At 39.2% G+C, this 13,289-nt stretch overlaps 1 protein-coding gene across 1 annotated transcript; it reads left to right on the forward strand.

The window, feature by feature from the left end:
- The first annotated feature begins 1,349 nt into the window (after positions 1 to 1,349).
- On the forward strand, positions 1,350 to 9,895 carry LOC103136942 (pituitary tumor-transforming gene 1 protein-interacting protein). Its single transcript, XM_007550413.2, has 7 exons — positions 1,350 to 1,603; positions 2,516 to 2,562; positions 3,249 to 3,357; positions 4,589 to 4,694; positions 5,873 to 5,938; positions 8,177 to 8,223; positions 9,621 to 9,895. The coding sequence occupies exons 1-7, from the start codon at positions 1,483 to 1,485 to the stop codon at positions 9,668 to 9,670; spliced, it is 546 nt and encodes a 181-aa protein (XP_007550475.1). The 5' UTR covers positions 1,350 to 1,482; the 3' UTR covers positions 9,671 to 9,895.
- The last annotated feature ends 3,394 nt before the right edge of the window (positions 9,896 to 13,289 follow it).

The following is a 13,289-nucleotide window of genomic DNA, read 5'->3' on the forward strand; positions in this document are numbered from 1 at the left end:
TTGTTTGCAACCTGCTTCTGACTTCCCACCAGAGTTTAATTCTACTCTGAGCATTTTTGCAGTAAGTTTGAAATATTACTTTTATCTTAACTGTGTAAAAGATCTACATAGTTTCGTGGCTCTGCTGCAGCTTAATAAGTAAATGTGATAATATATGTCAACTAATATTAAGATAAATATATATGAATGATATTCATTTTCATGTCCTTATTAATTTACCTGTGAGTTTACAAGTGCATCTGTATGGTTTCTGTTTGTTCTCAGACCTATAACCACTACATTATTTAATATTTCAATGTGTTTTAAAACTTTTCAAATTTTTGCAGCAGTGAAATTATGCTAAACACTTTTAGTAGTAAAATGCTGAATAACTTAAATTCTTTGATAAAATCTTTGAATCACTTAAATTATTTGAATAACATACTTTTGAGCTCTGAAAAACATGCATTTTGCATATGTAACAGCAAACGGACAGAAAACACTGTCAAGAAAAAAAAAAAAAAACTTTGTTTAAACTCTGTGTAAAAGAAAACACACTCGAGTCAACTCAAACAGGCCAAATGTAAAACCATCTTCTAATGCCCTTGACCTTTTGCCTCACTATCAGGTCTGTTCATCTGTAACACAGAAATCACATATATAAAAAAATTGCATAAAGTTTAGTGAAAAAGATGTAAAAATAGCTTATATCTGAATTACAATCCACCGTCACTATGTTTGTTTGCATCTGTCTCAGTTTCCAAATTTTTAAGATTCTTCCCTGAGAATAAGAATCCTGAATTATTATGCCTGAATGTCAAAATTATGGGAATTATGGGAATGTATGTTTAATCGAATACTCGATTAAACATACCTTCTCCCGTATAGGGAGGCTGAACGCAACAACCCTCTACACGGTGCTGAAGTTGGACTCTGATTCAAGGCTTCCTATTCAGGAATTATTCTATGCGCTTTAAGAGAATTTAGACCTCTTTGAATACTCTCTACTTGAAAATGCTAAATTTATTGAACTGGTCAAACACTGGCTGAACTATTTTACAGAACTTTCTAAAAGCATAGCTTCCAATCTAAAACAGCTATTTTAGAAACATAATAATTGCTATTTCTATGTATTTTGTATCAAACAACATTAAACAAGGTCATAGAAACCCGAACAGTGTGTAAGTTGTGTTAAATAAATCTAGCTCTGACTAGTCAGTGTTGCAAGTTTTCAGGATGGATCTAAAGAAGAATCAGTCTTTATATAGAAAGGTGTTTACCAGACAAAAATGAACTGCAGTTATCTGCTGAAAAGCGGTGAAATGTCCCTTTGCTCTTACCCAGATTCGGAAGCTAACTTCAGTGTCGTCAATTCAGGAAGTGACGTAGTCCAAGTAAACAGAAACGGCAGAGACGAGCAGCAGACGTTCACTGTCAACCAGCGGATAATCAAGTGTTTTAAACGCGGCTCCCGTGTCCAGTCGTCTGGTTATTCCGTTCATTATGTCCATGTTACTACCGGGCAGAGCTACTATGACTTTTTCTGTGTTGTCTGTTGTTGGGCTGCTGCTTGTTAGCTTTGTTAGCCAGGGCAAATGCCAAACAACTGCACCGCCACCACCCCGTAAGCTCCGACATTTTCTTTCTAAAGTTAACTTTTACGTGCTGAATTTTTATTGCATGTTTATGAAAACTTAACTTCAGTTTGCTGACGTTTCAGAGCAAATGAACGTTAGATATTTAGCTGGATTTTGAAGCTACGCCATAGCTTAATGGTGTGTGTGTGTCCGCGCGCTTCCGTCCGTCTGTGTGAGTGTGTGCGTACACATTGGTAGTCTGTTTCTGACCTCCAAAAGGCTTTATTTTGTTTGGTCTAAAACTTCGTTTGGTGTTTTAGCTCTATTACTTGCTGTTTTTCTTCCAGAAGCTTTCAGGTGATTCAGTGACCTTGTGCTCTTTGAAGGAGTACTTCACACTCTTCACTCCGGGTTGTAACTAAATAGTTAAACATTTTAGTATTTCTTTGTGAAAGTCATTTTTTGATGAAAAAATGCCTGCCTCCAGATGTGGCGAAATCTGTCCTTTGTCCCACATTGTGGGATTTTCCAATAACTGTGTTTATGAATTTATAATGCAGTCTTCATCCCTTCCACTTCTGAAGCTATAAAGGTCACGAAAAATATTAACGCAGAGATTAAGATAAATGAATCATAATAATTAACCTTGTTGTTGTCATTTCTGACGCTGGAACAATAAAATCAGCTCATGCCAATATGGAACCAACTGGGTCAAAGTCTTTGTCAGAAATATTCTTCTGTACTGCAGTTCGAATTATTTCTTTTGATTAGATTAATACTGTGTTAGCAATGTAAATTGCAATTTACTGTTTTAATTTTATTGTTTTAACATACATTTATTTCTTCCTTTTGGCTTTTTTAGCACATTTCAACTTATCCCTTCACTTTTGACCATTCATACTGAATATTTGCTGTAAATTATATTTTTCTCATCAAGTTTATTTTTCATCTCTTTTCAGCATGTTCCATCAACAAGAACTGTGACAGCTGCGTTCCTCATGCTAAGGTGGGTGAAAAGACTTTATAGCTGCTGTAAATCCAGACCTTTGCCTGCATAATTTTTCCACTTGTGTCATAAATGATGGTTTTACTGACCTTTGATCTTTCTCTTAAAATAATATCTTATCTTTGATGGTTTCGTTAGCGTGAAATATTTTAAATATGTTTTCTAGATTTATTGAAAGTTCAGTTTACAAAACTAATAATGATGCTGAATTTTTTTTAAACAATATTTCAATAAGACATGTAGTTTTCTGTTTATGTCTTAGTCTTTGCTTAGTCAAATATTCAGCATGTTGTCATAGTAACATTTCCTGATGAAGAGCTTTTGTCAGTATATTTGTTTGCACCACTCTGGTGTGTCATGTTCCACTCGTCTCTGGTGTATCCGACTTTTTCTCTTATGTTTATAGAAGATAACGTAGAACATTATTTCTTCTATGTTTTATATATTAGAGAGATTAGTATTTACTTGAAATGTAATTCTGTTACTTTATTTTTCTATTGTTTTTATTTTTGAGGGGGTATTTGACTCCAATTACGTAAATAAAGAGCTCTGATCAAACCATAATAACTCAGAATATCCTCCCGCTGGTTAACAGGTCCTTATTGTTTTATCATAACTCAGCAGACAGTGAGTGAACTGTAATAAATAAAACTTCTGGGTCTGATGTTTTCATGTTGTTTCCACAGTGTCTCTGGTGTTTTGCCACCAACAACTGCACAGATTACCCCGTGACCTGGCTGTTGCCCCCAGCATCGCTGTGCCCGCTGTCCCAGGCCCGGTGGGGGGTGTGCTGGTGTGAGTTGGTCTTGTTGCTCTCTCTGTTTGCTTTTGACTTTCAGAGAAACTCGGACTGCCTTCTCGGGGAAGAGGGAGTTGCTCTTATAGTTTGATTAAATTTAAGGTGGAATTACTTATTGGTGTGATTTAAACCAAACAAAACCCACCCTGACATGTGGAACCTTAAATCCTTTCTAAATAGACATGCCTGTTTAAAACAGGCAAATTCAAGGCTTCCCTTCTTTGTTTTTGTTTCCGGGCCTCAGCAGTTGAGTGACATGTTTTAGTCAGAACTTTCTCTTCCTCTAACTGTGAATTGTTTCACTGTCTCTGACATATCTGTTGGCTCTATATCTTTCCCTAACTGCAATCTACATGCTTCCTCTTTATTTCTTTTTAAAAGTCCAACGCAGCTGTTTTATAGTTGTAAGTTGAAACTGAGTGCAGATTGGGGGTTCCCCATGTTCACTGAACTGAAGAGAGAAACTTCATCAGTTAAGTGTTTAAAACCTTTCCAATACAGACATGTTTTCCCTCAGTCCATCTAAGTAAGACATTTAGAGCCACAAATATTACCCGAGCTTTTGAAAAAAAAAAAACATCTCCTGATTTTTTATCAATGTATACGACAGAAAATCTGTTGTCATTTTTAAAGTGCACCCATTTTATTCCGAATTTTATTTTAGTATAAAGAAAAACATGAAACTTTTACAAAAAGATGTCTACATTTTCTTATATGGGATATTGATCTTTGGACATGGTAACCAACTTATTAGTGAGAAAAACAGATCTAAATAAATTTACTGTCATCCTATTGTATAAATCAAATGTAATTATTTCTTGAAAAAAACTAAAAAAAAAAAACTTGTTTACTTCTGACTCACTTTTAGGACTTAATGTGAACCATGACATTCCACAATGGCGCGATTTATTTCACTCTAATGTTGACTTTGTGTTTTCTGTAGTCTTGTGTTCAGCCACTGGTTAGGCTGCGGGGTCAGGGGACAATATGAAGTAATTATAGTCTCCACCTGATCAGAGGATCTTCTGAACTCTGCGTTTCACTGGAAACTGAAACTTAGAGTTTCACTTTAGTGGGAAAAACCTGCGGTGTTATGGATAAACCAGCAGGTGGAGTTGGAGCTAAACGTGTTGAGTGTGCTGCAGGATGTTTAATCTCTTGCTGAACCTTAAGGAGCTTTTGAACAGGAAAATGTTTTATGCTAGCTTATTTGTGTTTGTGTTTCAGTGAACTTTGAAGCGCTGATCATCGCCCTGGCAGTGGTGGCCGGAACCATCCTGATCAGCATCAGCGTCTGCTGCTGCTGCTGCTGCTGCAGGAGCCGACGTTCAGGGTGAGGTCACATGACTGCATCATACTGTAACATCACAACAAATCAAGATTCAAGCCTTATTGCATCAAAACATCAACAGAACAAGCAAACTGGTCACTTCAACAAGTCCAACTTGTGACGTTTCTTGTTTTTTCAGCACGTAAAATAAGCTTGAGATTTTAGCTGGAGATATAATCAATAATTAAAATTTAGTCTCAATAAACTAACCCAAGTACACAATTATCTGTACAATTATTTCAACAGAAAGCGATTGTCATTTTAAGCCTGTATGTTTTGATATAGCAGGATAGTGAAGACATTATCACACCAGAACAAGGTAAAGATCTTATAATAGGATCATGTAGGTATTTAAATGTTGATCATTTCATAAAGATGAATATCTGTGTGGTTGTTTTTTGAAGTTTCTAATTGATGATTCACCAACACCAGCTCATTGATGCAGTTTTACTGTCAACCATGTGAGACTGTGGGTCAGTTTCGAACACTTTGCCCCAAATACTATCTTCTTCTCTGCTCCTGTGCTAAACATTCCTGCTTACATGTTTTTTTGCAGATGCTGCTGGATTGTTTGCTACTTTCTCGTTGCTTTAATTAAGGAAACAGAAGTATGATGATACAGTAATTAACTATATTTTTCCAATTTCTGCTAGAAAGAACTTTCTGCCTCTCCTTCCTCTCAACTCCCCAAAAATGAGCATCAAAGACAAGTATTTTTCATGGAGTCAGGATGGAGATTAATGTTTTGGTATCGTGACAACAAAGAAGCTCCTACATTCAGTCTCACAAGGTTGAGGCATTCATGAATCTGCAGGAACTAAACTGAATTTGGCTTTTAAGTTTGTGTGTGTGGTGTTCAGTCATTGTGCTGCAGTGAAAATAAAACCATCCCATCAGTCAGTCAGCCGTTTGCTGGCCTGTTGGTCACTGACAGAACTGTTGGTGGGAATCAAACCTTCCTGGAACTCCACTGTCTCACTTCTGCTTCACTTAGATTTTACTTTTATATTTCAATGTGTTCAGCATCTGTAACGATGTAATAATGAAGTTTGGAACCTCCTTGTTGTTTTGCATTAGAATAAAGCGAGTGAAACTACCCATATAGCTCCAGTAAACTGAAGGCTTTTTGTTATTTATTGAGCTGTGATGTGCAGTGATTCTCATGTTTCTTTTATGTGAAGGCCTGACAGAGATGAGGAGAGATTTGCCAGGAGGAGAGAGGAGATCAGACAGCGCGCTGAGGAACGGTAAGAACTTCCCTCCAGGCCTCCGTAGAAACATCCGGAGCACATCAGAACAGGCTTCATGTGACAGCTGTCCTGGTCCCGTCAGGACTGATGCTGGGTCAGATCAGTGCTTTTCAACAGAAACTTTAATGATATCTCAGTTCAAAACTTACAGAGAGCTTAGTGTGGTCTCTCCTTCTCTTTCTTCCATCTTTTCTTCTATCCTTCCACCCTTCCTTCCTCTCTTCCTTCCTTTGCTCACTCCCTCCCTCCTTTTTGTTTATGGAATAAGTTTTGAATTCCCAAGAATATCTTCAAGCACAAAGCCATTATTGTAGAAGTTTTATGTGGGTTATAACTGCTGCCTTACATGACTAAAAGGTTTCCAGTGGCAAAGCAGAGAGTCTGTTAAGGAGCTGATGAATCTCAATAAGAGTGTGTTTGTCAGTACAATATTATTTCAACCAGCTACAGGTAAAACTGAGAGCTCCACACTTTTTTTTTTTTTCCATATTTAAGCTTTAAAAACGATGTGGAGCTTTAGTCGTGTTCAGATCTCATGTAGACGCAGCATCATCTTCTATGTATTATGTTCAGGAACCAGCAGCTGGTGTCTGGCTCCTTCCAGCCCCAGAGGAGTTCAATGTTCCTCCAGTTGGATTGTTTAGTGTCAGCAGCAGCTGCTGGTCATGTGCTCAGAACCAGAGGACTACTTCCTGTCCAGGGCTGTCCTCTGTTAGAGCAGACACTCTGAGGAACAGAGGAGTTAGTTCTACTCTGAACTGCAAGAACAAGAACAAAAATCTATCATACTTCTCAACAACTCAAGTCTTAGTATATCTGCCCACAGTGACTAATTATTAAACAAAGTTTTGTTGCCCTGGGAGACCAACATCTCTGTTGTGGATCAGGTCCTGGTCTTTAAAGAGACAGTGCTATAATAAGCTGATCACATCTCTGGATGACCTGTGGAGATGGAGGTCATGCTCTGAAGAAGGACTGCTGCTTCCTGGACTCCCTCAAGCTGCAGCCACTTCCATGCAGAGCTCTGATGCTGCTGATCAACTCACTATTGCTTCCTTCTGTCAGTTTTTCTTCAAAGCTAACAAGTGGCAGAACCTTCAGATACGTTCTCATTGAAATTCAGTTTCTGTAATAAAAAATAGTCTAAAACTAAAGCCCAGTGATGTGTGGAACACCGGACCACCTCAGATGTTTGGCTGGTCCAGCTCCAGTCTGCTCCTCTTCCTGTTTGAGAAAAACTTTATTAATCCCAGAGGGAAATTAAATATTATTGTAACTCAGGCAAGTTTCTTCAGAGAGTCGTAGATGCTGCTGACTGTGGCCAGGAAGACTCTCCTGTAACAGTCTGTATTACAGTTGTACCGAAGAAGCCTCTGACTGAAGAAACTGAGGAAGCTTGAGGTTGTTCTTGATGTTCTTCAGTTTCCTTCCATCCCTTTTCTAAAACCACAGCAGCTGTTTAAAAAACATTGACAACCTCATAGGATGCTGCTTCAGTTGGGTTCAGATAACTAAAAGCAAACCTGTGAAGGAGAAAATGGTAGGTTCAGGACTGAAAACTGACTGGTGCACATGCCAGGCAGGTTTGATTTTCTTTAATCAATTTATAGGCAAATTGCAAACTCTGGAATTACACCATTCTTGGTGGGAGCATTTAGTGTCCCTTTGGGATAAAAAGAAAATATTTTTGAACTGAATTGAAATGAATCCCAAACAGAGTTCACTTTTATAAACTTCATTTTATAGGAAATACTTCCAACAATCAGGGCTGTTTTGACCCATTTTTCTAGAGAATTTGTGTTAACTGTTAACCATTGATCATCCTGAGACTGCAAACTTGTAAGACTCTCAGCCTTTAGCATAAGGAAGGAACTTCTCAGTTTCACAAGCTGCAGCTGAGGTCTGGATCAGACTTTTATTGTGTTCTTCCCTCTACCTCTGCTTTCACTTCCAGCTTGTTGAAGGAAGCCATGTTTTGTGGCAGAAGTACCAGGGCTCACTTCCGTACAAGTCGGTCTATCTGTCTGCCTGTCAATGCACCAAGTTTCTAGAAAACATTATTTCAATCCTTTACTGAGTGTACAGATGTGGCAGCAGTTTATTCCTCCAGGCTTTAGCCCAGTCAGTACAAATAGATGCAGTAGAGACCAGTTTAGATTTTAGTCAGACATGATTGGTTGAATCTGTCCTGACAATCAGGATGACCTTTCTGTTTTCTTTGGTTGTCTCCTACAGGAAGGTGGAGAGACAGTCAAAACACGATGAGATCCGGAGAAAGTATGGTACGTATTAATGTTTTAATGTTTCACATTTCCCCACTAACAAAGGACAGAGAGCTCTGTCATTTTCATGGTAGCCACAGATGAAACCAAATATTTACATAGACTGAATATAGAGACACAAACACAATTTTTCTTTGACGTCTGAAGTTAAATCAGACCAAATATTACTTGTCTTAGCGTAGTTCAAATTACCAAAATCTTTTCTAATTGTTAAATGCCAGAAAACTTGGAGATAACATTTTTTAGACTTTTTTTGTAGCTTTACTCAAATTCAAAAGTTTCCAGTTTACTAACTACATTTGCTCAGTATCATTGATATTTGCCTTTATTCTCCCCCCACCAAAATGTTGGGTTAGAGTCTGAGATTCCTGAAGCTGCTGTCTCTGTAGTGAGTCCATTTTGAAACTATGGTGTGATCCAAAGCAACCAGGAATTTTGAAATATAACGGATGATAACGATGGGTCTCCCTGGGAGCTGGGAACGGGACGGTCTCTTTGGGCCCCTCTAAACATGTGCATGTATTTGTAATCATATAGAATCTGTGGTGATTATGGGAAATGACATTTGAGTGTATGTTCATTAGAAAAGGCTCTGTGTAACCTAAATACAGTTAAAAGATGAGATCACATGAATTATATACATCAGGTCAATATATTGATCTGTTTAAATTAGATGGGTGTAAAAACGTTGGTCCTCAGTGAGAGCTGGGTGTCTGTGTGTGCACTAAGACAGGAGAGTGACTGATGTCCAGGCTGTCTGGCCTCCTGCCTTCATCACTAGAAGTCAGTCTGGAGAGGAGGACACTTCCTGTGTCCTAACAGTTCAGTCTCAATTTCTACAGATTATTACAGGAATTGTCAGACTGATGCAGAACGTAGGTTTGTACCTGCGTGTGTGCGGGTGCGTGTGTGCTTGTAAAGTGGCTCAGCTAATGCAGCATTCGCCCAGTGAACAGTCCACTCACGTTTGGTCACATGACAGTCACAAGCTTCAATATGTTTTATTTAATCCTTTTTTTTTGACAAAGTATTGGAACATTATGAAGGTTTCAGGTGTTCAGCAATTTCTTCCCAAGTGGTTTACAATCTGAAAAGTGTGGAGTGCACCATTACTGGTCCACTTACAAAAATACATTGTTTGATGACTGCTGTTCCATATTAAACCTAAAGTGTCTGAGATCCAAAAGATCAGTTCTAGTAGTAATAATTTAACCTGATAAAACAGTTAAATATTGTAATAACAATATATTAATGGCTGCAGTCCAGCAGAGCTGTGTCCAGTAAAACTCCGTTCCCTGTGTCGACACTGATGAAGCCTTCCTCAGAGATGAGGTAGGAACATGTATCAGAAGTTGATCTGACTTGACCTCTGGTGTTGTTCTGCTGTCTCTGTGCAGGCCTCATGGGGGACTCGGACCACCCATACAGCAAGTTTGAGAACGAGTGAAGCAGCTGAGCTGGAGGACTGAGCTGCTCTCATGTTTTCACTTTTAGCTTAAATCTCTGCCTTTTTGTCTCCTGATGCTAACTTTGCAGACCACAGCTGGACACACTCCCCCAGATCCAGGCCCAGCCTCCACTTCCTCTTGTCCAACAAACACAAATATGACTGACTGACTGACTGACTGACTGACTGACTGACTGACTGACTGACTGACTGACTGACTGACTGACTGACTGACTGACTGACTGACTGACTGGCTGGCTGGCTGGCTGGCTGGCTGGCTGGGTCTGGGAGGATTCTGTTTAATCTTGGATGAATGTGAAGCCTGTTTTTAATTTTTTTTTTTCCTAATTTCATGTGTTCAGAAATGTTTTCTCTTTTTAGATATCCTACTTTCACATTAGTCTTTTTGCACTTTGTACATGAAGGAAATTTATAAATTACACAATTATCATCATTGGCGTGTTCACATAAAGAAAGGCTGTGTAAACAAAAAAAGTGTTTTGAGTTTGTTTTTTTTCTTTTTGTGACTAGTTAGCACAGTAGAAGTCTGACACTGCTAACCTTCTACTGCCACTTCTCAGTACATCCATTAGCATCATCCAGATCAAATCTGCTTCTGAAAAATGTTGGCATGAATTCTAAAGCTTGCAGTGAGATATGAAAAATCTCATTATTGATTCACGTTTCAGTTATCATGACTGATTCCAGGTACAGCTCTGAAAAGTGCAATATTGTTTGTCATTTACATTTAGAAATATAAGCTCATCAAATAGATTTATAAGACATAGTGTAATATGATAAGCTTTTATTATCAGAATATTAACACCAAATTCTTAAAACATTTTTAGTGTCTAAATATTATGTAACATAACCAAGGGGAGCCCAACAGAATGACGGTTTCACAGGGAGGACTGGAGCCTTGAGAGGATTTTTCAGCAGGATTTGGCACCTGAACACACTGCCAAAGGTACTAATACTTGGTTCAGTTTCAGAAAGAGGAGTTTTCAAATAGAGTAAACAATTCCAAGGCGTTAAATTACAATGTCAAATTTCTTGTAAGTCATATTTGGAAAATAAGACATTTTTATAACAACTAAAGGTAACATAGATACTTGATTATTCTATAAAATACCAATGTGCTCTTGGAAAAGACATCATATTGCCCCCTTAAATCCAGACAGCATTAATGAAACTTGTATTTGTTTGATCTTCAGCCATTTCTATTGTGTGTTTGTGTGACTTTGTGAGCTCGACCTCAGCTCCAGGCAGACAAACAGCAGGTATCGCCACAGGATGGCTAAAAGCCTGGGATGGAGGTAGGTCTGCAGTAGAACAAAGAAGCATCAGCCCACAGGCCTCCACAGATTACTAAAACCCCCGACCCAGAACCAAGAAGGGAGAGACCGTGTGTTATACAGTTGGAGTCACAGTTCGAACCACAGTGCACCACAGAGTGCTTCTGTCTTTAAGAGAGCGTCCTGAAGCCAGGACCTGATGTGTCCCCCTTGGTTGATGTGTCCATCCAACCAAGGGGGTTTCCTGTATCCAGATCCCCTGGTACTCCCAACCTGCTGGGCAGACATTGAACTACCATAGTGACTGGAACACAGAGGGGCTGTGGGAAGGAGGGCACAGTACTATCCCACCTGGTGAAACAGCTCTAACTCCTGGGTATGACTTTAACCAGCTAGCTTTATGGAACCACAGCTGAATTGGTCCAAAACATCTTGGTTCAAGCAATGCAAGAGTTGAAATTTGATGTCTAATCCACAGATGAAATAGCAGCCAGTGGATTACTATTGCTGTAAAGTCAATGACAACACAAGTGATTGTCTACTGTTGCTATGTTGTCATCCAGGAGGAGAGAATGCTGCAAGTCAATGACTCCATGCAATCTGCTGGGTTTCCTTAGACAGAAAACTTTTTAGACTAATTTAAATAATAAACTGAGCTGGTAACACTTTATTTGAAAGGGGGTGAATAAGACTGTCATGACACTGTCATAAACATGACATAACACCTGTCATGAACATGAATAAGCCTTCATGAATATTTATGACTGTTGTCATAAAGCGTCATTTGGTAAATTATGACACTTTTAATACAAAGTTGACATTATTCAAAATGTCTTTGTTATGACAACTTGACATTAACCAATAAATCATTACTGTTTAAACTTTACCTTTAATAACATAAAGATACCTAATTTTTAAAGTGCAATCAGTAATACTTTTATAACAAATTTATATCAGTAATGATTTCTGCATGTGTGGGTTTTCTTTCCTGTTTGTCTTGGATGTCCGTTTTTTGTGGTTCCTCTTTAAAAGATTTTAAGTAGTATAAATAAAGAAATATTTTGTATAAAGTTGAACAATTCCTGTGCATTATTCCCTGCCTGGTGTTCTCATTACAGCACTGTTTGATAAGTAGGATAAAATGGAATGTATCTGTGACTGAATTTAGCCTTCTGTCTTGTAAAGTGGCTCCAAATGACATTTGTTGTGAATAGGCATTATACAAGTAAACAGAACTGAATTGAAGTGAGTTGGAAGGGTTGCCAGGAGACAACGTCTTCCTAAGAACAAAACCTACCAGCACCACTGAGGTTTGCAAGCTTCTGGAACATGAATACACATGGCCAAAAAAAGAGATGTTTGTTCATAACGCAATAAGTCTGGAAGAAAAACTAATTGCATATTGGCTCAAACATCACCTCAACAACTGTCAAGCACGGTGGTGGAGAGCTCATCATTCAGACTGGCTTTGCAGCCATGGGACCTTGATATATTTACTTAAGACTGACTCAACTAACCACAAACTACAATGATAAAGAAACACCAACAAAGGCATAGAGTTGGGCCTTCATTATGTTTCAGAATGCAGCTGTGATGTTACTGTACATCCTGTAGTCGCCTCATTAACAGCCACACAACTAATAAAGGAGCAATTCAGACTAATAAAGGGACACATTTGTCTCCATTCTCCCCGAGCTGCAGTGGAAGTCATTAAAAAGCCGCCTGCATTCCTCACATGCTTTCACTGAGACATGGGATGCACATCCAGCTGAGCTGCACCGCTGCCGTGGTGACTGCAGCGCACACACACACACACACACACACACACACACACACACACACACACACACACACACACACACTACGATCAGATTGGAGATGAGAGCTCACACACAAAGCCATGAAAGGAACTCCTGCACTGGGCTTAAATTATTTGATGCGGGCTCTGGACTGCTCGCTCCGCTCTTTTTAACCCATCCACTCCACTGGAAGTCCTGACAGGGAAACATGATGTTATTGTGGGCATGATTTGCTTCAGCAGCGGTGGACAGAGGAGAAAATGCAGAATAATCTTAAGAAGCAATAAAAACAAGCTGGGATGTGTTAGACTGTGTGTAAAATGACCCGGTCCAAAGGGCAGTAACCTGGACCAGTCCTCCTCCTGCAACACATTACGGGGCGGCGCCGCTCTCTGACGGGCGGTCCCCGGGACGAACCGAAGTCCGCATCTTCGCGGGACTCCTCCAATCCCCGCATCCAGGGCGGGGTCCTAGAAAGAGAGAGACAGAGAGAGAGAGAGAGACAGAGGGAGAGAGAGAGAGTCT

This window comes from Poecilia formosa, unplaced genomic scaffold (assembly GCF_000485575.1).
Source record: "Poecilia formosa unplaced genomic scaffold, Poecilia_formosa-5.1.2 Scaffold36, whole genome shotgun sequence".
In the NCBI taxonomy this organism is placed as follows: Eukaryota; Metazoa; Chordata; class Actinopteri; order Cyprinodontiformes; family Poeciliidae; genus Poecilia; species Poecilia formosa.